The 27,757-nt window shown below is 36.4% G+C and overlaps 1 protein-coding gene across 3 annotated transcripts; it reads right to left on the bottom strand.

Annotated features, from left to right (window-relative positions):
- Window positions 1-165: 165 nt before the first annotated feature.
- LOC121428569 (carnitine O-acetyltransferase-like) lies at window positions 166-26,184 on the bottom strand. Of its 3 annotated transcripts, none has more exons than XM_041625281.1 (14): window positions 26,167-26,184; window positions 17,972-18,178; window positions 15,699-15,785; window positions 12,019-12,194; window positions 10,586-10,754; window positions 9,842-10,013; window positions 9,008-9,186; window positions 6,951-7,051; window positions 6,082-6,204; window positions 5,343-5,465; window positions 4,247-4,382; window positions 3,195-3,257; window positions 2,533-2,670; window positions 166-1,254 (listed from the first exon to the last, which is right to left on the bottom strand). In XM_041625281.1, the coding sequence occupies exons 2-14, from the start codon at window positions 18,164-18,166 to the stop codon at window positions 1,036-1,038; spliced, it is 1,881 nt and encodes a 626-aa protein (XP_041481215.1). In that variant the 5' UTR covers window positions 18,167-18,178; window positions 26,167-26,184; the 3' UTR covers window positions 166-1,035. The 3 variants fall into 3 exon arrangements, with proteins under 3 accessions (XP_041481215.1, XP_041481212.1, XP_041481214.1); XM_041625278.1 differs by lacking the exon at window positions 26,167-26,184 and adding an exon at window positions 25,169-25,297; XM_041625280.1 differs by lacking the exon at window positions 26,167-26,184 and adding an exon at window positions 18,757-19,012.
- Between the last annotated feature and the right edge of the window lie 1,573 nt (window positions 26,185-27,757).

Genomic DNA, 27,757 nt, shown 5'->3' with positions numbered 1-27,757 from the left:
TCAGATGAATGAAGTCTAGACTTAAGGCATGGTCACACCACCCGAGCGTTGTTGGAGCGGTCGTGGAGCGGAGAGAAAATAAATCATCACCGCTTGCTACCGTTTACCATTTTTTATTTCGATTGTTTTTTTTTTGTTTTCGATTTTTATTTTCAATTTTTCCCCCAATTTTGAGAGCGAAATTCGACCCTCTTTCCCTACCGCTCCACGACCCCTCCAACAACACTCGGGCGGTGTGACCAGGCCTTTAACAAGAGTTTCAGTGCACACTTCTATGGAATGCCACATGGGGGTTTCAATTTCTCATTCAATATTCATTACGTTATTAATTTATCACAGAATTTGTTGAATATGTTGAATCATACAAACCATTCTACCCCTGTCAACTAAACAAAAGAAAACAAATAATTTTGCCACCATACATTCTCTTTCCTTTGTGCATGTTAGCACCCCATGAGAGTGTGGTCTAAATTAAGTTAGGGTTAAAGTAGTACAACAAATGTAAAGAGAATACAAACCTTGGTGTTCTGTCTAATTCTCTTCTTTTGATTCATAAAATCAACTTCAGAGATCTCAAGAGGATAGCAGGGACTATTTCAGTTCTGAACACAAACTTTTATATAGTTCATATACAATAAACAGGAATATAGTTCCTTGCACAAACTTTTCCCACTGTTTTCATTTTGAGACATGTAATGTCCATGCTAATCTTCTTACTTTTTTATCCAGCAAGTCACAAAATCAATATTTATTGATTTAGAAGCATAAGGATCTAGTGGTTCTGACTGTCACCTCAGTTTCAATAACAATGCCATGGGTTCAAAACCCAGCCATTGCGTTTAATTTCTTCGGCAAGAAATTTACCACTTTGTGCTTCACTGGACCCAGGTGTAGGAAGTGGGCACCTGGAAAATTTGAGTCTCATTTGGCACATGAAGCAATCGCGAGTCGTGCACAAAGTCATGCATAACTTACAAACAACTCGGTGAAACGGTCCCAGGGGTTGATACAGATTTTTTTTCTTGAATTATAAATCTATAGTTTAGCAGCAGGAGGGGCTGTGACAAGAATATGGCACATTTCAATCAAGCTCTCTTGGAGGACGTCTGCAAACCTGTCCGAGTCCGTTTCCGGGCTGGTGTTGAAGGCAGTCACCGAGAAGTTGAAGTGGTGCTCCTGAGGGTTGTAGCAGATACCGTACCCATCAGGAACAACCGGCCCAAACAACATGGTAAGGTCATGCTTGGCAGGAACCTGAAATAGCATTGAGAGAAACAATTGGAACATGGATAGGAATATATCGATATGTGAATACCAATAGCATAAACATTCAATTCAAAACATTAAAGGAAAATGAAACCCTCGGAACAAGATAGCTTTTGGGCAATTCCATAAAATATGTACGTTCAACCCCATATGTGAAACCTTCATGAAATTTTCTGTCTCTGATTTCTGGTCCTGATGACAGTCTGTGATGCTGTCAAATGATCATGACTTGGTCAGAGTATGAAGTTAAGTAAAACTTGAGAAAAATGGAGGTCGGATGTACAAAAAGGTTGATTTTACGGAATTGCCCTTTTGTAAAAACAGGAAAATTGAAGAACCAAACCAATGAAAGTTTGGACAAACAATAAGAAAGTTATGAACACTTGAATGTTGAGCTCTCATTTGCTGTCAACTACCTTCCCCTTACTATTGTAACATTTTACTGAAATTCTCACTTTTATCAAGTCAATCAGTAGATCTGCATTCCTTTTAATGGGAGGGCGTGTTATAGTGGTTTCTCTTGGAAAAAGACTTTGTAGTATCATTCTACAGTGTTGAATTATTGTTTTTAAGCCTGGCACACACTATGTGATAAATTGCAATCAGAATTTCAAAGAAATTGGAATAACATTTGAGATGAACATTCCAGCCGATAAAATCTTAGCGATCAAAGTTCAGACTAGTGTTAGGACCAACTGAACTCAAAATTCAGCCGATATCAAGCCTCCCTGTAGGAATAAAAGCAAATTTGATTTCAAATCGCAACGACGTCTCAAATACATTTGTACCCGTTTATTTTTCTTGTTTCACATGTACTTTACATTTTCTTGTCTTATTATTGTACATTGTATAGATTGATTTTTATTGGAATTGAATAAAACATTGAATTGAATCAACTGCTGCAACTTTCCGCCAATTTGAACGTTACTCCGACCACAGGGCTTGCTGCGAAGCAAAATTATGATTTTATTATTCCTTACATAATGGAATTTAAAATACAATAATTTTACTTCTTGGAACCTTCACAATTAATGTTAAATGTGATCTATCACAAAATTGTATCGCATTGGATCACATATCGTGTGCTGGGCTTTTGTGGCCCAAACATGGAGTAGTGTATGTGCACAAGAATTTATAACTGGAAGGAAAAGGCGCTCTGTCAAATGACAATTGGATTAGGTAAGAGTGAGCAAAAAGAAATGCTAGGGGTACATTTCCTGTGTACAAATGGGAGAGTTGTTCATGTGAGACGGTATCTAAACTGACCTGACTGGTAGATAACCTAAAATGGGTGCATGATGTGAAGGCTGTGTCCATGAAGATATCTGGAACATTGGCACCATTCTCTATGGCTATCAGCTTCAGGCCTAGTAAGTGTCTATCTATCCCATCACCATTGATAACCTGTTTAAACAATTCAAAACAAAACTGGAGGATGATTAAGTAAAAAGACACATAGAAAATTGAAAAAATAAAATTATTACAAATATTATACAACCATTCAGATCTTTCATGTTTTGAATAATTGCTACATTTTGCAATTCAAATCTCCACATTCATTTACTAGTTAGTAACTTTGAGACTCCATAGAGATGTGCAGATTGTTGACTATTCTTAAATTTTGTAATAATTAAAAAAAAAGTTTTTCCTTCAATAATCTAATGGGATTGTGCAATATTTCAATAGCTTCCTGTGCAGGCTTCCATGCCTCAGGGACAATAGCAATGAATTTCACTCCTGTACGCCCTTCAATTTATATATATTGCTCTAATCATTATATGATTTTGAGCATGACTTGTCTTGAAAATATAAGAAACAATATCAACTTAAACTTTTGTGGAATTTTAAAGGAATTCATGCCCATAAAGCTCAAATTCAGGACGTAGCCCCTCCCCCTTCATAACATATTAACTGACAAGGAAACTTACATCGTTTGTATATTGCTTGTGTGCTGCAATGGCATTCCTTAGTAACATCACCTTCTCGCTTGGCTGTGTGGATGAAAAAAATATATATATATTTCATATCATTGACAAAAGTAATCATGTCTTGTTAATAATGTATCATTATAATCGCAGCACAGACTCTTAAAAGTCAAATCAATGTTAGCCTATGCACTTAACTTGCACAAACAAATTGATCACAATAAATCTTAACAAGTGGAGCGCCTCTGGCAGTCTCACCTGCATCGAGCGATTGAATATAGAAGCAGTGCTGACTTCCTAAAACTACTATTGAATGATTATAAAAAAAAAAAACACCATTCATATGACACAAAACTACGATCATTGACATTTGACCTTGATGATGTGACCTAAAACTTGTCAGTGATACTTGATCACCCCTATATCCACATTTTATACACTATATCTATATGAATTTGGTCATGTGACCTGAAACTCGCATGAGATGTTCAGTGATACTTGATGATCCCCATTATGGCCAAAGTTCATGATGGTATTTCAACAAATACCCCCAACATGGCCAAAGTTCATTGACCCTGATCCTGTGGCCTGAAACTTGCACAGGATATACAGTGATACTTGATTACTCTGATGTCCAAGTTTCATGTATCAGATCCATATACTTTCAAAGTTATGATGGTAATTCAACAGATACACCCATTATGGCCAAAGTTCATTGACCTTTGACCTTGGTCATGTGACTTGAAACTCGTGCAGGATGTTCCGTAAAACTTGATTAACCTTATGGCCAAGTTTCATGAACTAGGTCCATAAACTTTTTTATTTATACTGTCATTTGAAAAACTTAACCTTTGGTTAAGATTTGGTGTTGATGCCGCCACCGTCGGAAAAGCGGCGCCTATAGTCTCACTCTGCTATGCAGGTGAGACAAAAACTTAAGACAACAGAAAAATTGTATTTGCCAAACCATCCAAACACAACGAGGTGTACATAAAGAATTAAAGATCAATACACTTGAAAAAGGACAGTCCACAAGAAAGCTTGAGTAAACTTACTGTTTTACTAGGGTCACACATTCCTCGCACAAACTGATCCGACTCGATGGTTGCTGATCTGATCGTGTCCGTCCTACCAAACTTGTATTTGCGTAACGAACCACTCTCATAGGTAGCTGTAGAGTAGCCATACAATCTGTGGAGGAAAAAAGAAGACATAAAGTGAAAGAAAAAATGCATTATTCTTACTTTCCTGATGCTTTTCATTTAAATTCTTTTATAATGTATTCATCTAAAAAAGCAGTTGTTAACCTTTATTATCACCCGTATCAGACATCTGAGCTGGTCATTTACAAAAACGTATTGCCCTAGATTCATAAATATCGTGAAGGGATAGGTATATCATTTGTATTTTCCTCGGTCTCAATGCGCATATTTACTTTGCATGCAGAGACGACGCAAAATATACCCTTGTATTTTCCCTGGTCTCACATCCGGGCATTTAAAGATGCGTATAAGATACGCTTCATAAGGATGTGCGCACCAACAATATATGTCATAATAAAGACATCACTGGATCCAAGCGCTTGCAAGTACGTCATAATGGTAAAGTGCAGAGCCTAGACCCTTATATTAACAAGACATAATAGAACTATTTTAAAAAGGAATATCACCATTATCACGATTTTTGCTCTAGATCTGATTTGGATGATAATAAAAATATTGACTGGCTCTTCTTTCGGGGAACATCAAATATATTGCCCTTAAAAGACCCATATTGCTCTCGTCTAAAGACTCGGGCCAATATGATTCTTTTGCTGGCAATATATTTGATGTTCCCCGAAAGAAGAGCCAGTCAATATTATATAAATATTAGATCATTTTTTATCCGAGTGACTTGAGACAAGACAGACAGTGGGAGGAGAGGCGTGATCGCAGAAAGCAAACTTATAGAGTGCAAATAACTTATTGTCTCTTAGATGCCAAAAATATCTTTATTAATGAATTGTTAATCCCTTTCTTCTGTCATATAAAAATATTCAGAATATCAAGACTTGTATGATAATGATACTTCCCATGAAAAAAAAAACCCTGTAAAACTAGACATAATGTAATCATAAAGTAGCACTTTGATAGAATTTACAGATGATCTTACTTGAAGAATGTATACTGCAGTGCGTTCTGGATGAAGGAATCTGGACTGAGACGCTGTGACTTGGGAAAATTCTTACCAAATTCTTTAAACTGGAAAAGACTTACTTGAAGATCTGTATGAGCCCTGAAAACATGGAAACAAGAGAGATGAGAAAGAAATGGGACTGAATATTTTTCTAATGTTTTTGTGCTGAGGTAATGATTTTCAATATCTTTTGGGGAAAATAAGTCTATAGTGACCACCCGAGGGAAAGACAAATGCAGCCTTTAGGGGCAGGCGGTTGCTATTGACAGGTTCTTATAAACACAACGTGTATCCAATGAAATTGGTTTTAGTACACTAAAAAGTATTCAAAAAAATAAGTTTATGAGGATGATTACAGTAATAAACATCACCATCATATAAGCATTATCATCATAATCATAATAATCAATATCATCAACATTATCATCATCACATTCATCATCACACTCATCACCACAACCACCAGCAACATCATCATTGCCATCATCATGTTTGGACTTCTCAGAAAAAGTTTATTCACAAATATGATTAACAAAATGAAATTCCATCACATAACCTAGAAAGTAATTCAGCAGAAAATTAAAAAAAGGGATTTTTTTCACTGACAGATGTTAAAAGCTAATGAAAATGCTTGCATCTAATTGGCTGAAAACAACAAGTCAGTGAAAATGACTGAAAATATCTCTTCATGAAATATCCTGTTATATGTACTTACACATCGACGCTGTGTTTAGCTTCTTCTATTGCTTCTACAATATCAGGGCTGATGTTGAAATCAAGACGTTCTGGTTTAGGTGGATTGGATGTGTCTGAACCAAAGTCTGTTACGAGATTATTCCTACAGCACAAATGACAAAAGAGTGAACATACATACATATTGACTGTCAATGAAATACACTGAAAATATTTCACTCCAAGGAATATTGTTTAAAGCTCTTCATAGGTTACCCATAAACCAGCACACATCTGGAACATGTTCTTCTGATAAATGAGAGACAACAATTTTGCCCTGATGTTTTAACAAACTGGGACTGAAATACCTGCAAGATTTATCAAATACTAAATAATAAATAATTTTACACTAAAAGTCTAGTTTGCAACAAGAAGTTAATTTACCAGATCACATTTCAACATATAATGTGAATTGAATTATTTCATTCAGGGTCTTGTTCATTTAGCATCCAGGGACATATTCTAGTCATTAAAATAAAACAGCCTCGAGAACCTTATTCTTATAACTTGTAATCTGCATTGAATGAAATAAATATAATTTTAAATTCCGGAGGTTATGTAGATTTGAATCAGTGATAGGTCAATACGACATCACGTGACCATAGATGCGAGGAAAAGTTATATTCAAATTCTACGTAGGCAATATCTCTATAATACCTACTGTATCAGGATTAGTAAATACCATGTAGACATCATTCACTTCAGACATTTGTGAGCTTCTGTGCTCCATAGGTATGAAAACGCAACCATCAAACTGGTTACATTAAACTGAATGAACGTCAAATTTTGAAAGCTTGCATGGAGATGGTTGAACATCAATTTTCTATGAATTTATTCTCCTGCCTGACTTACATTTTGCTTAGGCTATGATCAGCCAGAGCTACTATAGGAGGGCCCTCTGCGGTACAGTGTTCATAGGTTAGACCCATGCAGCCTGAGGTACCTACCCAGAACTGCAAATCAAACAGAAAGAAAAACAAAATGAAAATATTTATAACTATGTTGTTTGTAAATGAAGGGGCTCTTTTCATGGTAACTAGCATGGCAACAGGGCTCGGTAGCCAATCACAATCAAGATTGCCATGGCAGTTACTATAACAAAACAAAAAGGTTGACATTGTTATATATAAGTAAAATTGTAAGAGCAATTACATTCATTTATTTAGTTATTTCCCCTTTAAGGATATTTATAGCATGGAATGATTAAGAATGTTCCAGAAGGCTCTATAGTACAGCTTTGTTACACATGAGTAATCTTTGAATAATCTTTGTTATCTCTGGTATGTCCCAAGAGAGACAATACAGACTGCTAAACAATAGAGATTGCTTTACAATAGACTTGTATTGGTAGTGGAAATAAAAAATAGGCTTAGCTATTTTGTTGACATGTTCATTTCACTGAGTTCATTCAAGAGTCTTCTAAATTTGACTGCTCCTGAAAGGAGAATGTTCTTTTAAAGACAATACCAGAAAATTCCAGAATGGTGAATACTAGAAACTTCTAGAATAGTTGAAATTTGTATGTATAGGTTGCAGTTTCTTCAACATCATCATACCAGATCACTTCATCATATCAGATCAGAACTCACGCCAGACTTTATGTCACAGCAGACTTTATTTCCACCTGGAATATTTATCTTCTGTGGAATTACTTGCACACCATCAATGAACTGTTTGCAGTTATTTTGAGAGAGGAATTCTCAGTTCTCATCAACCTGTTTTAATGAACGCTTTTAAACCCATGGATTGCTGAAATTGACTGTTAATCATCATCAACATCGTCTTCACGGACATTTCAACTCATTACAGTGACTCTTGTTATTCATCGTGCTTCAACATCAGTTTCATCATTGCCATCATTGTGAACTTAAGGAATTTTTGCCAGCCAACTTGGACTTTATCTGGATACTATCATTTGGAATAAATGCCAGAACCAATCTCAAGAGACGTAAGATCAATATTTATTTATGTTTTATTTATGTTTGTTAATGTATAATCAATTTCCTGTAATAAAAGAGAAGGAAATTCAACTTCAACACTCAATATTTATTGTTATTTGTTGCAGTATCGTAACAACATAATTGCAAGTATTTCTGAAATATCCCTTGCTCATTCTTTCACATTAGGTATAATTTGAGCTGCTTGAGCTACAGCCAGGGTAATAATATCCAAATCCTTTGGAAGCGCATAGAGACGTCATTCATAATGTGTTTATGCGCTATACAAGAACTGACTATTATTATTTTATAGAGAGCAATCAACTTCTTTTTTTCTACTGTACACAATAATGCTTGGCATCAAAATTGGGATGAGCATTTTTTTAGACAGCAAACTATCAAATTCTTTACTATATCCACAAAATCTACTCAATGACATAATATAGTAAGATGCAACATAATTGTATATAATTGACAGCTGATGAAATTACAAATATTTAATGTGTAAATTTGAAAATGTTGCAATAATACACTTTGTCACAGGATTAACCCAAGACCAATTACATATCAAATGATAATTTTAAAATACCATTACATTGGCAAACAGTTTAATGAGAACAAATTAGAAATTCAGGAGATATTAAAAAAAAAAAGAATTGGGTTGCCGATTGTCACATGCGAAATTCCATTTCCTTTTCCCAAAACACAATAAAGTATCACTTTCCCAAAACCTACTGAAGTAACATTTCCTGACTCTCGGGAATTAAAAGAGATACACTGATATTTACAAGTGTAACTATTTACATGTGTTTTTTCTTTTTCAGAATTACAGTTACTTGTAAATTTGATTGTATCTTATGTGTTACAGGGCCTAGTTTTAGGGTCAATACAATACAGTGGTACTGGAAACATTCAGTTTGAAATTGATTTTAGAGGCAGAGATACTAAGGTCCCAAATGACCATGAACTCACTTGTAATGTTTTATCAAACCACCTGTTCCCACTGCTGATCATACTGCCACCACCATAGAGTGACTGGCGTCCTCTCATGACGATATCGCTCGCATCTTCACCCGGCCTCTCATCTTGATCCAGAGCAACGAGAAAGAGACTACGTTTGATCTTCTCAAAGGAATCCTTGTTCACATGATCTAGAGAAAAGTTTTGATAAATGGAGAGCTCAGGCATACTGTATACATCACTAGGAATATCTTAATTACATGTATAATCTGGGCCCCGTCTTACAAAGGATTACAATTGATCCAATTAATTGTAACTCTATGGAAATCCATCAGTGTCATAATTTTTTCTACAGGAAATTTGTAAAATGTCCTTTTTATACAAAGGAGAACACACCAAATTGTCAAGAAATCAATGAATTTATGGATATACATTCATATCTAGAATTTTTTATTTGAACGAACATGCATTTTATATGTTGGCTTTGCTGGTTTTTCCATAGTTGCATGTTGATTGGATCAATCGCAACTCTTTGCTATATCGGCCTCTGTTTAGTCATTTTATCATGAATATAATATCACCTACATTGATTTTATTTCTGGATTCAAATTACAAAATAAGATAAAGAAATAAGTTTGGTAAACAGTAAGCACATAACCCATTATATTAGAGTTTCATTTTCATGTATTTCAGTGATCACAGGGGTCACTGGCCAGCTCCTCGACATGGAATAATCAACATTGTTCTTTACCAGAACTACAGTCTTTTTTAATCTCATTTAATAAAAATAAACAAATAAATTGCATTGGCACAATCATTTAATTTGCAACTACCCTCTAAAATCACCTTTCTTCATTTTCTTGTAGATCTTTCCCCATGTATTCCTGTGCTCAGCTGTGAGTATGCCGACCGGTACAGCAGGCACTGGGGTTGCCATGACGATGTATTTCAACTGGGCGTAGATGTCATTTAGACTGTAAGGTTTCCCATCAGGCCTCAGTACATCCACACTATAGAACTACAGATAGCAGATACAAACCAAAATGATAAACCAAACCATAATATACTAGGCAATGTTTCATAACAATATCAATGACAAGCTACTGTTCTAAGCTACTGAAATTCTGCTTTTTGATTGGTTGAGAGTAAAATTGTAAAAAAAAATCTTAAAAGGGTCAGGTGTAAGGAACATCTGTGTGCCTGCAATAATTGGAAGCCATGAATAAGAAAACTTAGCCAATAGGTACATCCCTAATATTACCCATCATCTACTTTTATTGGCTTCAAATTTTTCATGTTTTCTCATAAAAAAAATATATATATATATTCCACAAGATGCAAAAATGATAGGAGAGACCCCTCCATTTAAAAGATCAGCAATGACAAGCTTGAACATAATAGAGTAACAATCACCTTGTGTGAATAACTTAAACTTGTGCTAAAATATTCTTAGAAAAACAAGAAACTTAGCAAAATTAGCAAAGTAAAAAAGATCATTCTGTCAGTAGGTTTGTCCTCTTTTCTATAGCAGTTTGTCCTCTTTTCTATAGCTCTCTGTCACTTCACAAGAATTTGGCTTTAATGACATACCTGATTATTGTAGGCGATGATGATGTGCTTTGGAGCATTAGACAAGGTGGGTGGGAAGATTTTAACTTCATCTCTCTTTGGACCTGGTATCCTACACGATGCTAGAATTTTATAGTACTGATCCATGCACAGAGGCTGTCCAGCCATCTTATCCACTGGAACAGATTGACTAAAAAATAGAATGAAAGATGGACATGAATAAAAAAAAACAATATTGACAAAAAAAAAAGACGAAAATATAGGGTAAAGATTATTGTCATTCTTGACTTTGTAACAGGTAGAAAGGGTGCCCTGTAGTCTACAAGCACAAACTAATATTTGATACTTCAAACAATAAAAGGTGAAGACTAGATCCAAAGACACTGGCCCGTATTCTGAACTCGGGTTTAATTTAAACTCAGGTTTAAAGTTGTGGTTTAAGTATGGAAAGCCAATTGTGACATAAATCACTAACAGCAGAGATATAATATTTCAGCTCATTTGACTCTCAAATCATTCTCAATTGCTTCGGAATTATGAATAGATTATTGTCTTCACAATCACAGAACCAGGAAAGAGCAGAGTAATCATAAGAAACATACAATTCAATAAAAAATTTGACACTTTTGGCTGCCCATAATTTTAGCAGAGTTAGACCATGGTCTAAGTTAAACCTGACTTCAGAATACGGGCCCATGTCTTGAGCCAGCCACAGTACATAGTGAATCTAGTCTCACTGCTTCAGACTCTGTATTATGCAGTATGCGATTCGCGAAAACCAAAGGGTCTGTGCCTGCAGACTACACGCCCTGCTACATGAAAAATTATCAATATCCACCGACACTATCAATATCATCCCCAAATTTTAAAACTCCTATGTCAAAAACCTGGCAGTATCCTTTCCTGTGCATGGGCTACATATGTATGTGCTTGTAGCCATAGTGCACACACTGTAACCACATGTGCCATGTTGATTTTATAGGGGTTTATCAAGCTGAAGCTTGTCATTGTTTCAGTATCAAATTTGCACAATATATGAAATGGGACTGATTTTAAAGGCTGCACTTCGATTTGGTGACAATAATATAGAGTGAGTTTATATCTGCACAAAAATCTGTTCTCAAATGTTCATAAACAATGACAAGAATCGTTTATTCTTGTAATTAATTGCAGTTTGTTGTAAAAATTGCTAAATTGCATAAAATCTTAACTAGAAATGATGGTAGCTAACCTCCTGACTGTTTAGCGGGTTATGCAAATTATTACTGATTCAGTATACAGGAGCTTGGTCAGTGAAAGAAAGAAAAAAAAGAGCCAGAGACAAGGAAGTGGGAGAAGATCAAAGAAAGAAAGAAAGGTGGTGGAGAAGGAAAGATGCGAGACAGAGAGAGAAATGATGTGGTAATCACAAAACAACAAGGGTGTGGTCAAATACAAGACAAATTTGATCTTACGTGTCAATTAAGTACTTGAAATCCATGACACTATTTATAAGCGTGGCTGCTTGCTTGAGTTGCCCCTCACGACCTTTGAACTCCGACATCTCGGGAAAGACGACCCCGGGTGAGACGTTGACGATGACCGGTGACCTGTAATCCAGGTAAGCAACTTTCAACCACCAGTCTGATAACTAAAGATTCATTTTACATTTACAAGAAAAGAAGGAAACTTTAAACATCACACATAGCTCATCATTTATACATGCAATGTTGAAGTGATATACATAACATTAATATATCTTCATCTTACTTTATTTGTTGAATAATGTCATTTGGCATCCAAATGTCTTCGTTCATTATGTCTTGTTGTTTGAAAAAAATCTTTACACAGAACTGCAGAATACAAATCAATTCATTAAGAAATATTCCAGTTATTCTATATTTCTACATCTTGAATGTATTATGAACTCGACAATGACATCAGCAAAGAAAAAATACAAACACATGGATAAAAGAATTATAATTTATAACAAGGGGAATGCCTCTGGCCGTCTCACCTGCATCACGCAGTTCAATATAGCAGCAGTGCTGACTTTGAATACTACTCTAACTCGCACAAGATGTTCAGTGATACATGGTTACTCTTATGTCCACTTTTTATGAACTAGACCAATAAACTTACAGAGATATGATGGTTATTCAACAGATACACCCAATTCGGCCAAAGTTCATTGACCTTTGACCTTGGTCATGTGACCTGAAATGCGCACAGGATGTTCAGTGATACTTGATTACTCTAATGTCCAAGTTTAACGAACTAGACCAATAAACTTTCAAAGTTATGATGGTAATTCAACAGATACCCCCGATTCGGCCAAAGTTCATTGACCCTAAATGACCTTTGACCTTGATCACGTGACCTGAAACTCGAACAGGATGTTCAGTGATACTTGATTACTCTTATGTACAAGTTTCATGAATCAGATCCATAAACTTTTAAAGTTATGATGGTAATTCAACAGATACACCCAATTCGGCCATAGTTCATTGACCTTTGACCTTGGTCATGTGACCTGAAACGCGCACAGGATGTTCAGTGATACTTGATTACTCTAATGTCCAAGTTTAACGAACTAGACCAATAAACTTTCAAAGTTATGATGGTAATTCAACAGATACCCCCGATTCGGCCAAAGTTCATTGACCCTAAATGACCTTTGACCTTAATCATGAGACCTGAAACTTGCACAAAATTTTCAGTGATGCTTGATTACTATTATGTCTAAGTTTCATGAATCAGATCCATAAACTTTCAAAGTTATGATGGGAATTCAACAGATATCCCCAATTCGGCCAAAGTTCATTGACCCTAAATGACCTTTGACCTTGGTCATGTGACGTGAAACTCATGCAGGATGTTCAGTGATACTTGATTAACCTTATGTCCAAGTTTCATGAACTAGGTCCATATATTTTCTAAGTTATGATGACATTTCAAAAACTTAACCTCAGGTTAAGATTTCGATGTTGAATCCTCCAACATGGTCTAAGTTCATTGACCCTAAATGACCTTTGACCTTGGTCATGTGACATGAAACTCTAATAGGATGTTCAGTAATACTTGATTAACCTTATGGCCAAGTTTTATTAACTAGGTCCATATACTTTCTAAGTTATGACGTCATTTCAAAAACTTAACCTCAGGTTAAGATTTGATGTTGACGCCGCCGCCGCCGCCACCGCCGCCGCCGCCGTCGCCGTCGGAAAAGCGGCGCCTATAGTCTCACTTTGCTTCGCAGGTGAGACAAAAACTATGATTTTTTCTTCAAATTTCATTAATAACAATTGATTCTATGGATGCTGTTTTAATAATTTCAAAACAACGCATTTGCATAATACAGGGCTCCACACTAACCCATTTTTTCTACTGGTCCAACCTATTCATGTCGGACCAGTAGATACCCAGTTTTTCAAATTTTTACTGGTCCGAACCTAAAATCTACTGGTCCCAAAAAATAAAGAAAACATTAAAAAAAAGGCGCAAGTTTATTTTTCTAGCCTTTTGTGACCCCCCCCCCCCCCGTAAAACGAAGGAATGAAGGACAAAAAAGAAAGCAAGACAGAAACGAAGAAAGTAAGAAAGAAAGAAAGCAAGACAGAAACGAAGAAAGTAAGAAAGAAAGAAAGCAAGACAGAAACGAAGAAAGAAAGAAAGAAATAAAGAAAGAAGGAAGGAAAGAAGTAAGGAAAGAAGGAAGGAAGGAAAGAAAGTAAGAAAGAAGGAAAGAAGGAAGGAAAGAAGGAAGGAAGGAAAGAAAGAAGGAAGGAAGGAAAGAAGGAAGGAAAGAAGGAAGGGAGGAAAGGGAGGAGGAAAGGGAGGAAAGAAGAGAGGAAAGAAGAGAGAAAAGAAGGAAGGAAAGAAAGAAATAGAGAAAAAAAAATTAAAAGAAAGATTGAAAAGAAAGAAGGAAAGAAAACAGGAAGAAAACAGAGGAAGATAGCTAAAACTATTATCATAAATAATTTATGTTTCTTTTTTGGCTCAATTAAAATAGCTACGAAAGAAAGTCAGAAACCAAGTGTATCAACACACACATAAATGCATATGTGGGGCTAATATGTATTCAGACGATACCACCAGAAACCCGATCTGTTTGAACCAAACAGAAGTGAAAATTTACCCTTTTACTGCTTACAGATGACAGAGTTACTCCAATTTTTAGGAAATATGGACATTATAAGAGCCTTTCATGAGTATGAACCGTGAATTTTGACAGTTCTGTGAGAGATTTCTGCCAGAGTTTAGCCAAGCTTCGTTCGCGCAGCCAGTAGAGAATTTACCATGTGGGTTGTGTACGTATGGGCCGTGGCTGGCTACATGTACACTGATCTACTCTAGTAACACTTACATGTACATGCGATTCATTCTGTGTGTATTCTGTGTGTGAATGGCAGAATTTATCGGGGGAAATGTTCATGCAGTGAATTTGACCATTTCTGGAAAAGTTAATTGGCCCAACAATGGCAGGGCTCGAATTAATCCAAGGCCATCCAAGGCCATGGCCTTAGATGCCCTCAGAAATGGCCTTGATGCCCTTTCAAATATTTGTAGACTTAAGGCCAAAATAACTGCCCTTTTTTGCTGTGGCCTTGGTGCCCTGCGGTAATCCAGTGCATGTGCCCCATTGAAAAGTGCATTTATTATTGATGCCCTTTTTTTGGTGGCCTTGGATGTCCCATAAAGTGAAAACTGCCTGCCCTTTCCCTTAAGTGCCCTTTTAAAAAATGGCCTTGCCCCTTTAAATTCTTAATTCGAGCCCTGCAATGGTTTTTATTACTGGTCATGTCGGACCCTTAAGATCTTGCTGTTTTTTTGAAAAATTACTGGCCCGACAATGATATTTTTTACTGGTCATGTCGGACCAGTAAATCTTCCTATTTTTGAAAATCTACTGGCCCGACGGCGATTTTTACCGGTCTGGGACCGTCGGACCGCCGCTAGTGTCGAGCCCTGCATAATAGGTAGTATATGACTTTTCTATGTATTGAAATTATTTCCTTACTTACAATACATACAGGTGTGTAATTAGTATTATTTTACGCTTTATTACAAAACACCACTTCATTTGAATTGATCCTAAGATCATTTATCACCATCCAATACATCAGTATTCATGTATTGTACCAGTACTCACCCAATTCTCCATTTTCTTAGCTCTGTTTATCAGACCCATCTGAAGATCTTGACCCAACCCGCCTGGCTTCCCAAAGTCGTCTACAATCTATCAATAAAAGAAAAAATTGAGAAAAAAATTATAGTAATACAGGGGAGACAGGCTGTTCATATGACATCATGCAATAATATAGATCCCTATTTGAGAAACTTACAAGCATAGTACAGTATTATGCATCTTCAATAGGTCAACAGAGAAGGAATTGAATATGCACATTAAATAAAATATTATATTTAGTCCTTTTTTCTCATTTACTCTAAATCAACAAAAAACAGTAGGCACATATACTGGACTGTTTAATAATAAAACCATTTGGTCAAAAGTCAGGTAAAAGAAAATGAACCTCAATAACTCTAATTATACATGTCATAACATATTGTGTCCTACGTGAACAAATGAACAAATGCTGATGCACAAAGACTTTCATGATTGACTGCTATGAAAAAAGCAACTTAAACTTGAGGAAGTTTCACAAAGATTTATGTATAACTTGGAGTCACACTTCAATGCCTAGAACTTTGCATAATCTAGGTTATAAAAGGCATGACCGCATTGGTCATGCTAAGAGGACCCCCACTACTGTGTATCAATCAATAAGATTGCGCGTTGCATATCATGTAGTATGCGTTGGCAATTAAAGTGCGACTATAAGTCATACTAAAATCTTTGTGAAACACTCCCCTAGTTCTTTAATATTTAATCAATGATTGATCTTTAATCAATGGATACTGTACTTGAGATTGATATCAATTCAAGTATGCAAGAGATGATACATACATAATCAGACTCTTGCCATCACTGACACTCTGCCAAGATTTACTTCAAGTGTCGAACAGTCAACACAAATAATTGTTTATCTGAGAGTATGATGATTTGCTTGTTTAATATGTAAGTAATCTATCATTTAACAAACTGCTGTACTTCCTCTCCTAGGGATCTGTTTCTGTTTCTTTTTTTGGATGGTGTCTCCTGTAGGAACTTGGCAGGACAGCTTTTTGCTGGTTAAGTGGTGTAGTAAAATGCCAAGCTGGTTTATAAGCAATGATATAGGAAACATTTTACATACATAATCAGGCACAATTGCTGACTTTATAGACAACAGAAATTACTCTGAGTGACTGGCATTTCTATCAAATTAAAGACAGTGGCAGAGCAGGGATTCGAACTCACAACCTTATGATCAGGAGTTCAATGCTCTAACCAATAGAACATAGCTTGTTGTACGCGAGCAAATGGGAGGCTGAATGTCAAACATTCCTACCACTGCACACAAGACATACCATCCAAAATGTACCATTGCACAGCTTTTGGAGGTGACATCACAATACGATTTAATTTGTTCCGCTCAGTAAAAATTAAGGTGCAATATGCGATAGCCTGCTGGCTAATTGTGCAATGCTGCCAAAGATAGATCATGTGCACTTGTGGGATTTTGCTTTTCACTTTCAGTATTTTTGGTCCCTTTTCATAGCTTACTGCAGGGAAAAACTATAGGGAAAAGAGCTTCTCTTTCTTTCAGCGAAAAATGCAAAATCTCACACCATCGCACTTATGCCTATTCGCTATTTGTCTACTATCTGGTAACATGGATCTGATCAGTAACGACTAATTCATGTTTAACACATCAACTTAGTATTGATTCGGGAACCTGAGACATACATAACCATGGCTCAATCACTTTAAAGCTATATTTTATAGTGCTTTATAAACAGGCCACTTGGTCAAATAGCCTAGATGTTTGTTGTAATAGATTATACGACCTAAAGCCAACTCAGCTGATTTGTTGCCATTTGGTCAAATCATAACTGTGTCCAATACCCACTTGGGCTAAATGTGATTTTGCCTAATGATCAGAAATAAAGGCATATTTTGATCACAGTTGTTTGCCATTTGGTCCAATGATGAACTGCCTTTTCCCCAGTTTATTATATGAGACAAAATTTATGGAAAAATTGAGTACTACCTGGATTAAAGTGGACATGATAGAAATTAGCTGAACGGCAAAACTAAAGGATATCTGAAAATTAGTCCAAATGATCATTAGATGAACTTGCAGAAAAAATTCAATCAAATTTTTCGATATCAAATCAAATGGGCTTCAGACAAACAGGGAATTGGATAGGCCTACCCACCAACATCCTTTCCTTATTAGATAATAGATGATGACGCCAAATATGCATTGGATCAGGTGGAAATAGACCAAGTGGTGATTTTCAGTCAAAAGAGGATGTTACCTTCTTAGTGACTTCATAGTCTTCTGGACTGATGATAGGTTTGACTGCCATCAGGTACTTATACAGTGTCTGCTGCAACGGAGGAACAGGTAGCCTGGCAAGGGAGTCCTGGTGAGCAAACATCCTCCCGGCATGGACATTGCTAGGACCCAGTCGGGCAGGTAGATGTGCGCCATCTTTACCGGTTACGCCCATTACTCGCTGCAGCTGATGAGTGGAAGACAGAGAGAAAGAGATAATGGTTTATTGAGAATGGTAAAAATAACAATGTTAATTATAAATCATACATGTACTACTGCTATTACTTCTTCTGCTTATAATAATAATAGTATTAATGATAATAATAATAATAATAATGATCATAATAATTATACCAATATTATTGATAATAATAATAAATGATTATAATAATAAATAAACAAATAAATTACAGCAGCAATAATAATAATAAACATTACAACAACAAGGCAAAACACTCATAATTCTCTGTGTTGAGTGCTTTTTTTCATTTGGGGAAATGATTATTCAAGTATTAGTATTACCATATATTTAGACACAATTAATAACAAAATATATTATTTAATAATTATACTGAACAGAAAATCTGCCAGAAGTATACATAGCATTAGATATTATGACCAGTTCATCATACGGTATAGGCCTACGGCTACACATATATTCTCAAATACCAGCACCTTAGAGACAAGATATTCCTCTCAATAGCAATGTAGAAAATCGTACAAAAATTCTCAGATAAATTCCACACATAACAGACATACCCTTACCTTTCACTGTTCAAATAATATGGTTCATTCACTGCAAGTTTTTAGCAAGGAATAAAGTATCAACTAATACTTCTCGTGCTCTCAATTCAGTCAAATCTACATGTACATGTACACCCACCCAGAAACTCCATAAAAATGACCAACATAATTAAGATCAGAGGTCACCAAACAAAATCTAACTTATCAATTCCCAACTCCAAATGACTGAGCCAGCAGATATCTCGGCCACTTATCCCATGACAAATGTGAAGTAGAACTCTAATGCAAACTTTTATAGCTCTTAAGGGAAATGGGAACTTTGCCCTTGAATAGTGCATTGTTGACGTTTTGTTTCTGAGCCTTGGCTTTGAGCCAATGTGTGCTAAAAGCAGGTCACATGACAATAGCCAGGATCACGTGTGAAGGTCACCTGACATTTAAGCTTCAGAAGAGAAAAATGTATATAGTACAGAAAAAAGGTTGTATGTAATATTCTTGTACTAGAAATATCTTATACCATTACTTATCTGCAAATATGGATTGAAATGCATCCCCTCCATCTAAATCAGGAAATTATTACAGAGATCCATTGTTAAGTTAGAAAAAATAAAATGTGTATAATCTTCCATGCATGAAAACACTTGGAAAAGATATTATTCATGGTCTATTTATTCCAAAAACAAGACACATTTGGCAGCCAATGGCTGAAAAAAAAATGTGTATACAAATGGTTCACATATATATAAAAGAAAATACAAATTCAAAATAATACATGTATTTATAGACCTCGTAGACTTAAGAAAATTTGTTGATGTAATAACAATGTTGGGTCAATATCGATCTAGATCAGATAAATAGAAAAGGCGATTAAAGTTTAATAAATTGAAGAGAGTCGTTTGTTTAATTAATCATACATTGTTTCTGTTGAAAGTAGTAAATAGATTAATCATTATTTGCCACAAATCACTCAAAAGAAAATACTAATTAATTAAAAGCCAGTGCAATAAATACAAAATTCAGTATTCGATAATACAAAGCTCAAGCATTATATTATAAATTGTTGAGCAGGAAAACGGATTATAAACATGCATCTGTGTTGATGTTACTGGCTTTTCAAAGTTGTTCTGATTCACAATTCCTTATTATTTCTTGCCATATTAATAGGCCCAAAATTGACCCCAAATGACCATTGACCAGGATCATGTAACCTGAAAGTCATGCCAAGAGAACACTGATTCTTGATTACCCTTATTTTCAAGTTTTACAAAATAAGTCCTTACATTTCAGAGCTATAATTGATGGCATTTAAAAAACTTTAAAAAAAACTTTAAAAACTTTAAAAAATTCAATATTGATGGTGAGCCGTCGCCGCTTTCTCTATTGGACAAGTCTTGTTCTGCTATGCAGGCGAAACCAAAATCATTCATTTGTGCGAACTGATTCTGGTGGGAAATGTTAAATTTCTCAGTGATTTGCAAAATAAGCTTGACATTCAAGCAGTAGAGGGGGTCTTCCTATCAACATAAGGACCTAAGTTAAGTCAATCAAAATATGGTATCCTCAACCTTATAAATATTCAAAGACCTATCTCTATATTAATGATCACTGTGAATACTCAAATTTGATTTATTAGAAAAAATAAACTGTAATAATTGAAATTACATGCATGTTTGCAGAACTACTTACTGCAATGTCTATCAAATCACTTCTGATAAGCTTTCAGGTTGTCAAAGTAAAGTCAAACCAAGAACTTTTATTAAATTTTCTTAGTTTTACTTTCTTTTTTTTTTTTGGGGGGGGGGGTGAGGGGGCGATAGTAGTCTGCCGTGCAAACCCTTTACTCAAGTTATGGTTCTGAATGTGCAGTCTACTACTAATGCCTTGTGTACTGGAGGCCCTCTCGCTAAGGTGCTAGACTTTGTTTGGAGACCCACTTGTTGATCAAAGTTTCAATTACAAGAGCATGATTGGCTGGTGCATTTGTATGCTCAAGCTGCAAAATAAACAACAATCGATCGTTGGAACCGTACACCAGCTCTTTGAATTCAATTATTGGATCTTAAATCAAACAAGAAACTGGTAAGCTGATCATGAGCTTTGCTTGAATTGAAGCCATTGCATCTAGCTGTGCGCTGCGCTAGCAGCCTATTCAGACCCAGGGAGCTGCCATACGAAATGTTGCTGCTAAGAAATCTTCCACAGAACTTTGAAATGCTACATGTAAGTCAAAGTCACATTTTACACCAATGATATGCCCTTCTACAGTCCATATTGCTAAAATCTGGTATACCCTGATTGTTTGCAAGCATTAAATAGAGGAATTAGGACCTTATGTTGACTCAAAAAGACTGATTTATAAATGAATACACATAAAAATACATAGGTGGGTACATCACAGTCCCACGTGTGCATGTGTGTTGATACCTGGTTTCTTTCGAAGCCATGTCTTTTCTAGCCAAAAATAAACAGGCAGTTTCTTTCATTCTTGTTTATATATGACTTCTTAAACCACTCTTGAGAAAGTAAATACTTTGGGAAGGCATGAAATGTGAATTTTTCAACATTTGGCAAATATAGGGATGGAATTTTCTCACACTTTATTTCCAGATATGACTTTTGTCGTTTTCTTATCATTTTTTCCTTTAAATTTTTTTGACAGTGAAATTATTTTACCCCTTCCCATTGAAAATTCCTGATTAAAGAATGCTTCTACTGAAAAAAAAATAATACAAACTAAAGGATATAAAAATAGAAATGCATCATTCCCATGAGGTAAGTGAAAATTATTTGCTTGGCTTTTAATTATATGCCAGTCAGAATAGACTGTTGCCACAGCTGTTAAAAAATATTCATGATGGCTTCTTAAGTTTTTCCCCTTTTCCCCATTTTTATATTAATTTTCTTTTATTCATTTTCTTTCATGTTCTTTTGTTGTTTTTTCTCTAATTTTGTTCTTTTCATTTTTTGTATTGTTTTTCCTGTTCTTTGTTTTTTTATTTCTTCATCTTTTTTCTTTTGTTTTATTTCACTTCTTTCTTTTATCATTTTGTGTTCTTCTTGTAATATACATGTACTCTTTGAAAATCATTTTTCGTTTACCCCCTTTTATGCATTGTTCTAATTTTGCAGTACTCATATTTTCTGTGACTTTGCCCTGCTAAAATATGCTGCAAAAGAGAGATAAACTGGATTTGGGGCCTGCACAATCTAGGTTTTAGGATTCAAGGAGAAAGAAAGGAAAATCATTGTTTTTTACATCTCTCTGAGTTTGTTATGCATAATTTATTTACTTTACAATTGTGTGTGTCTATATGGAGATTAAAAAAAGTCCATACAACCTGGGAAAAATACAATTAATTTATTCTCTTTCAATCATTCCATATTTACAATGCTGGAACAATTTTTATTATACCACAAATCAATTTGCAAAGTAAACAAGGTTTACATACAAGATATACAAAGTGAAAGATACTTAGTGGTAGTGGCTGCAGAATTAATATTTCAGAAGGTTCTTTTAATCATAAGTTTTTCTTTATATTTTTCGGGCCACCAAAAAGATATACAAAGGTTTTGGTGGCCTGAACGGGCCAACACCAATAAAAGTTAATATGGAGCCTTGCTGACACTCAATGAAATCTTACCCTGGTAAGGTTTCCATAGTATGGGTGCACACTACACCCCCCCCCCAAAAAAAAAAAGACAAACAGAGGGAGAAGCTAATGAAAGAAAACAGGTGAAAGAAAATAAAGAAGAGAAGAGGAAAGAGATAGGTAAGGTTAAGGAAAATAAAGGAAGGGTAAAGAAAAAGAGGGGAAAGAGTGAATTTAAGGGAGGAAAAAAGGAGAGGGAGAGGGAAAAGAAAAGTGGGGAAAAGAGAGAAAGATGGGAGGGGAAGAGAGAGAAAAAAGGAGAAGGAAAAGAAGAGGGAGAGGGAAAAGAAAAGAAGGAAAAAAGAGAAAGAGAAGAAAAAGAAAGTGAGGGGAAAGAAAAAAGAATGGTGCAGGGAGAAGGGACAGAAATGAATGAAAAGGAGAGAAAAGTAGAAGGGAAGAAAGTGGAAATGAGAAAAGGAGAGGGGAGAGAAAAGAAAGAAAGGGGGAAGGAGGGCCAACAAAAAGGGAGGGATAGATGAAAAGGAAAAAAAAAGGGTTGTGAAAAGAAAGGGGAGAAATAGAAAGACAAAGAAAATGTGGGAGAGAAAATGGAAGAGAAGAGAAACAACAAGGGACTAAGTCTATGGGAAAAGGAAAGGAGAAAAAAAACAATGAAGGGAAGGAAGAGGGGAAATGAAAAAAAGAGAGGAAGAGAAAGGAGAGATAAGAAAATGAAAAGGAAAAGTAGGCCTAACGGAAATTAGATAAAGAGAGAGGATGGAAAATGAAGGGGAGAAATAGAGACACAAGGAAAGAAAATGTTGTCAAGAGAGAAGGGAAAGAAAAGGAGAAAGGAATAGAGAGGGAATAACTTTTCAGAAAAACTGCACTCCGAAAGCGTCTTAACAATAACAGAAGATGCGTCCAGGTGTTGTTGTTTTTCTACCCCACTTCCACCCTGTAAGTTGGGCAGGCCAGGCCAAAAATTTTGAAAAATCTTTCCCGACACAGTCGGTCCTGCTTCACTGGGACTCTGGGTCTCTGTGGGAGCATCTTATTACTCTTAATACTAGGAAGGGACAATTTTTTTTCACCTGTCCCTGCCTTTGTCTGGGCGGCCGGAAGGGCAATAAAAAGTGACTGTTAGTGTTAAGACGGGGCTTATTTCAAACCAACCTCAATTGTTCAAGTTCAACACATGCACAAATGCAGAGCAGAGAGCTGCATTTAAGAAACGGCTTACGTAACCGTCAGTAATAAATACGGTACGTTGTCGTTAAAACAAATTAAAAGTCGTTAGCATTGATTAAGAACGTTATGCATGTTTAGCCTTAGACCAAAAGTCTTGGTCTCTGTTATGTTGGTTGTTCAGCTGAACTTGACTCCGATGGCTTCACTCACCAAATACATAGACCGAAGTTCTAGCGCGATCTGTACAGGGGACTCAATGGCCATATGTTTATGTACTTAAGATCGGACAAAACGGGGAAGTGAATTTGCGTGACAGCCGAGGTAAGTCCCCGGTAAGTCACTATTTTTGTTCCTTTTAACTTGTTTTTTCTCAGTTTTTTGACAATTAATGCCAAGAGGGAATATTAATTTGCATTTTGGTCACAATAATTGTCAATTTTCTTATTCATTAAAGACAAAAATTGAAGAGCCCCGACGGGGGGATTTTGCACTGCAAGTCCCCTAATGGTGGCTGCACGATAGCGAGCCGTCTGTGTACGAGAAATTAAAATAAAAAATGTTTAAAAACTCATCGAAACAGACAGCTGCCATATCTGTCTAGTTTAACCTCTGCTCTGGCCTCTTTGACTTTGACTTGAGGCGATCAAGTGCAGTATTTTACAAGACAAGACAAGACAAAACAGGAAGGATGGTTACTCTAGTCTCTAGATCTAGGCCTACTCCGCAAATTGTTATTTTTTGCAGCTGCAGACTAATAATCGCCGGTGCCAGTAGCCAGGCGGCTTCTAGAGAGTAAAATTCATTTACTGACGTAAGGTTACTCTCAATGAAGCCAGGTATCCCTATCCATTCATGTGTGTGTAGGCCGGCAAAACCTGAAACTTTCGCCCCCGACATTTCTACTAACTACTTTCCTTCCAAAAGATCTAGGACCTGTCCTTAGCCCTAAAAAAATGTACATGGGATGCAACTTCATTTTTGACATTTCTGCGCCATCGCTTTTATTTTCAAACACGAATTCATACAAAAAATGAGAAAAATATCATGACAAGACGGAAGAGACTTCGACTTGCCCGATGTTTTACGCCGCCATCTTGTTTCATATTGTTCTTCGCAACGTCACCCGACGCACGCGTCTGTAACGTTTGCGAAGAACAATATGAAACAAGATGGCGGCGTAAACATCGGGCAAGTCTCTTCCGTCTTGTCATGATATTTTTCTCATTTTTTGTATGAATTCGTGTTTGAAAATAAAATCGATGGCGCAGAAATGTCAAAAATGAAGTTGCATCCCATGTACATCATGATTTAGGGCTAGATCTTTTAGAAAGTAGAAATCTCGGGGGCGAAAGTTTCAGGTTTTGCCGGCCTACACGTACGTGAATGGATAGGGATACCTGGCTTCATTGAGAGTAACCTTACGTCAGTAAATGCTTTTTACTAGAAGCCGCCTGGCCTGGCTAGGTGCCAGTGCGCCATGAGAGCGATAGCGAGAGACGCAGTTGGGTTACCCCGGAGAACTGGGCGGAGTGCGGTTGCAACCCGGCCGTCGGCGTATACAGTACCGCAGGCCGCACTCTGATTTTTTTTAACACTTGCAATGTGTTCCGGAGATTAGAAAACGACCATTCAAACTTGATTCTACTTACCAGATTTTTCGGTAATCTTGAAAACATTTTGGTCGTCTTTTGATGACTTCTTCCTGAATTGAATGAATTCTGGAGTTGCAATAAAAATCCCCGACAAGCGCAAGTTCAACGGTACCGATACGGTACGGTATCCGGAAATTTATCCAGCAAAAACAAATAATCAGCCCGAATTCGATCGTGGGGCGCGGGCGGGCGGCGTGGAGGGGGGGGGGGGGGGTGATGGGTGTGATATATCAGCCAGCCGGATATCAGGGACCTATCCAGGATTTTCGGGGATGCACTTAAAACTTTTTCTGACAAAATCTGACAATATGGTGCGACATTGACGGGTATTACAGGCCGGATGCACACCCGGCCCCGCATCCATCCCATCCATCACTCATCAGCAAATGGCCCTGGGAAGCGGGGGTGCACCAAAAAAAAGTTCCTTGGTGATATACTGCGTGCATTATTCTCCATATAGGCAGCACCCCTAAGTATTCTGGAAAAATGAAAAATGTAACTAAAATGACCTTCATTTTGTAGTGAATCCTCTCTTTTTAAGCCTTATTGCTTTTCAAAATTCTCGGGACCAGTTTCATTTTTTTTTTCATTTTCAAATTTACATCAGCACCTCCACTTCAAAAATCACTCCCAGGTCCAGGGCGAGGCAACCGAATTTTTAATTTGAATGGAATATGGGAGACAATGTACCCCTTTTTCACCTCTCAAGTATACCCCCTCATCTGAATTTACTTCTGATATAGTAATTGTTCAACACGTTCAGTCTGTCAATGTAAAGAATATATATATTGCACTTATTTTCCCTCCTGAATATTCTAGCTACTCCTTTTACCCGTTCCCATCGTAACGGTGGTGATCTTTTTTTTCTTTTTCCTGCATGCTTAAAGCATAAAAACTTGCTGAAACAAAAACAAGGGACAGAACAGGGGCCGTGGAATGGTTTTCAAAGGGGGGGGCTGACCATGCAATAATCACAATACTATGGTCATTCTTACGCTTTTTGTACAGAAGGCTCCCTATGGTGGTATATCGATCGAGGAAATGAATCAACCTTGTTCATCGCCACCTTTTGAGGGCTGTGCACCTCACGATGGGTTTTAGCTGCAGAAAAAATAGGGAAAAAAATAATGGTAAATGTTTGATAAAAATCCCTCCAAGATCGAATAAGAGAGTTATGAATGTTTACAATTTTCAATTTGAAGTTATACGTGAAAACGGCTCCCCATTTCCATAAAATTTCATTTTTTTTAATGGGACATAATTAAAAACAAATACATATAGACATGATAGAAATATGTATACAGTGCGTCCCAGAATAAACGAAACCGAGATTTAGCGATCATTTATCATAACTTAATCATGAATAGAATAGACAAATGACCTACCAATTTAAAGCTTAGAATCTCCTCTTTTATCTGATATAACTTAGGTTATTTCTTATTCACGCATGAGTGAGCACCAACAATTTGAGGAAAGGATACCAAAAACTCATTTGGCGGGGGGGGGTATCTGGGTTTCAAAAAGAAAACCACATTTCTAAAAATTTCAATATCTTCTCTTTAATTTGATACCTCAATTACAGAAAATGGTCAAGAATTGAAAAAGTTCTGGTCATTTGAAATGAGGCTTGTATTTCCATAATTTCATGAGATAAACGTTTTTTTCAAAGGTTTCCCACTGAAGCTTTCGCATGGTGAACAAAAGGTCTAATGCATGGCTGATCGTCAACAAAACGGAGTGTTGAGTGAGTTTGAAAGCCAGCCTGGAGAACCTCTCCATTTTATAAAATTATTGAAATTCAAGCCTTATTTCAAATGACCAGAACTTTGTTATTTCTTGACCATTTTCTGTAATTTATGTATCAAATTAAAGAGGAGATATTGAACTTTTCAAAAATATGGTTTTCATTTTGAAACCCAGATACCCCCGCCAAATGAGTTTTTGATATCCTTTCTTCAAATTGTATTTGCTCACTCATGCGTGAATAAAAAATAATGTAAGTAATATCAGATGAAAGATGAGATTCTAAGCTTTAAATTGGTTGGTCACTTGTCTATTTTATTAATGATTAAGTTATGATAAATCATCGCTAAATCTCGGTTTCGTTTATTCTGGGACGCACTGTATATTCTCATAGAAGGGGACAGAACAAATTCGGTCCTACAGCAGTGCAGTGGGGGGGGGGGTATACGTGATTTTCTCTGAATTCAAAATTTGGAACGAACCCACACGCAGAGGCGTCGATCCTGGGGGGCAGGGGGGGCGATCGCCCCTCCAATGAAAATATTGGGGGGGCAAACATATCATTTTGCCCCCCCCAATAATTCCGGATATGGCAAAAAAACCAAGATTGTAATGTTCAGCAAGCGAGAATGAGATAAACAACTCGTTCTTTATTTAAAATCGTGCTCAAAATTCCCACTTTTCTGATTGAAATATAAAAATTTTCAGCTCGCGCTTCGCGCTCGCATCATTTATGTAACAAAAACCTATACTTTTCATGATAAAATAGGTGAATGCAAATGTCCTATTTTCACTTTAAAGCCTCAAAAGACCTCCTGCTTCGATTTTCAATCATGTTTTCTT

This window comes from Lytechinus variegatus, chromosome 15 (assembly GCF_018143015.1).
Source record: "Lytechinus variegatus isolate NC3 chromosome 15, Lvar_3.0, whole genome shotgun sequence".
NCBI lineage: Eukaryota > Metazoa > Echinodermata > Echinoidea > Temnopleuroida > Toxopneustidae > Lytechinus > Lytechinus variegatus.
The sequence above is the reverse complement of the archived record's forward strand: the minus strand, read 5'-3'. Positions and strand labels throughout refer to the sequence as shown.

Coding starts and splice junctions, on each gene's coding strand:
- LOC121428569 (XM_041625278.1), bottom strand. CDS start 25,195: ATGTTTTCAAGATTACCGAAAAATCTG. Junction 9,187..9,841: donor CTACAAGAAAATGAAGAAAG/GTGATTTTAGAG, acceptor ACTTTTCTCTAG/ATCATGTGAACAAGGATTCC. Junction 6,205..6,950: donor GATCATAGCCTAAGCAAAAT/GTAAGTCAGGCA, acceptor TTTGTGCTGTAG/GAATAATCTCGTAACAGACT.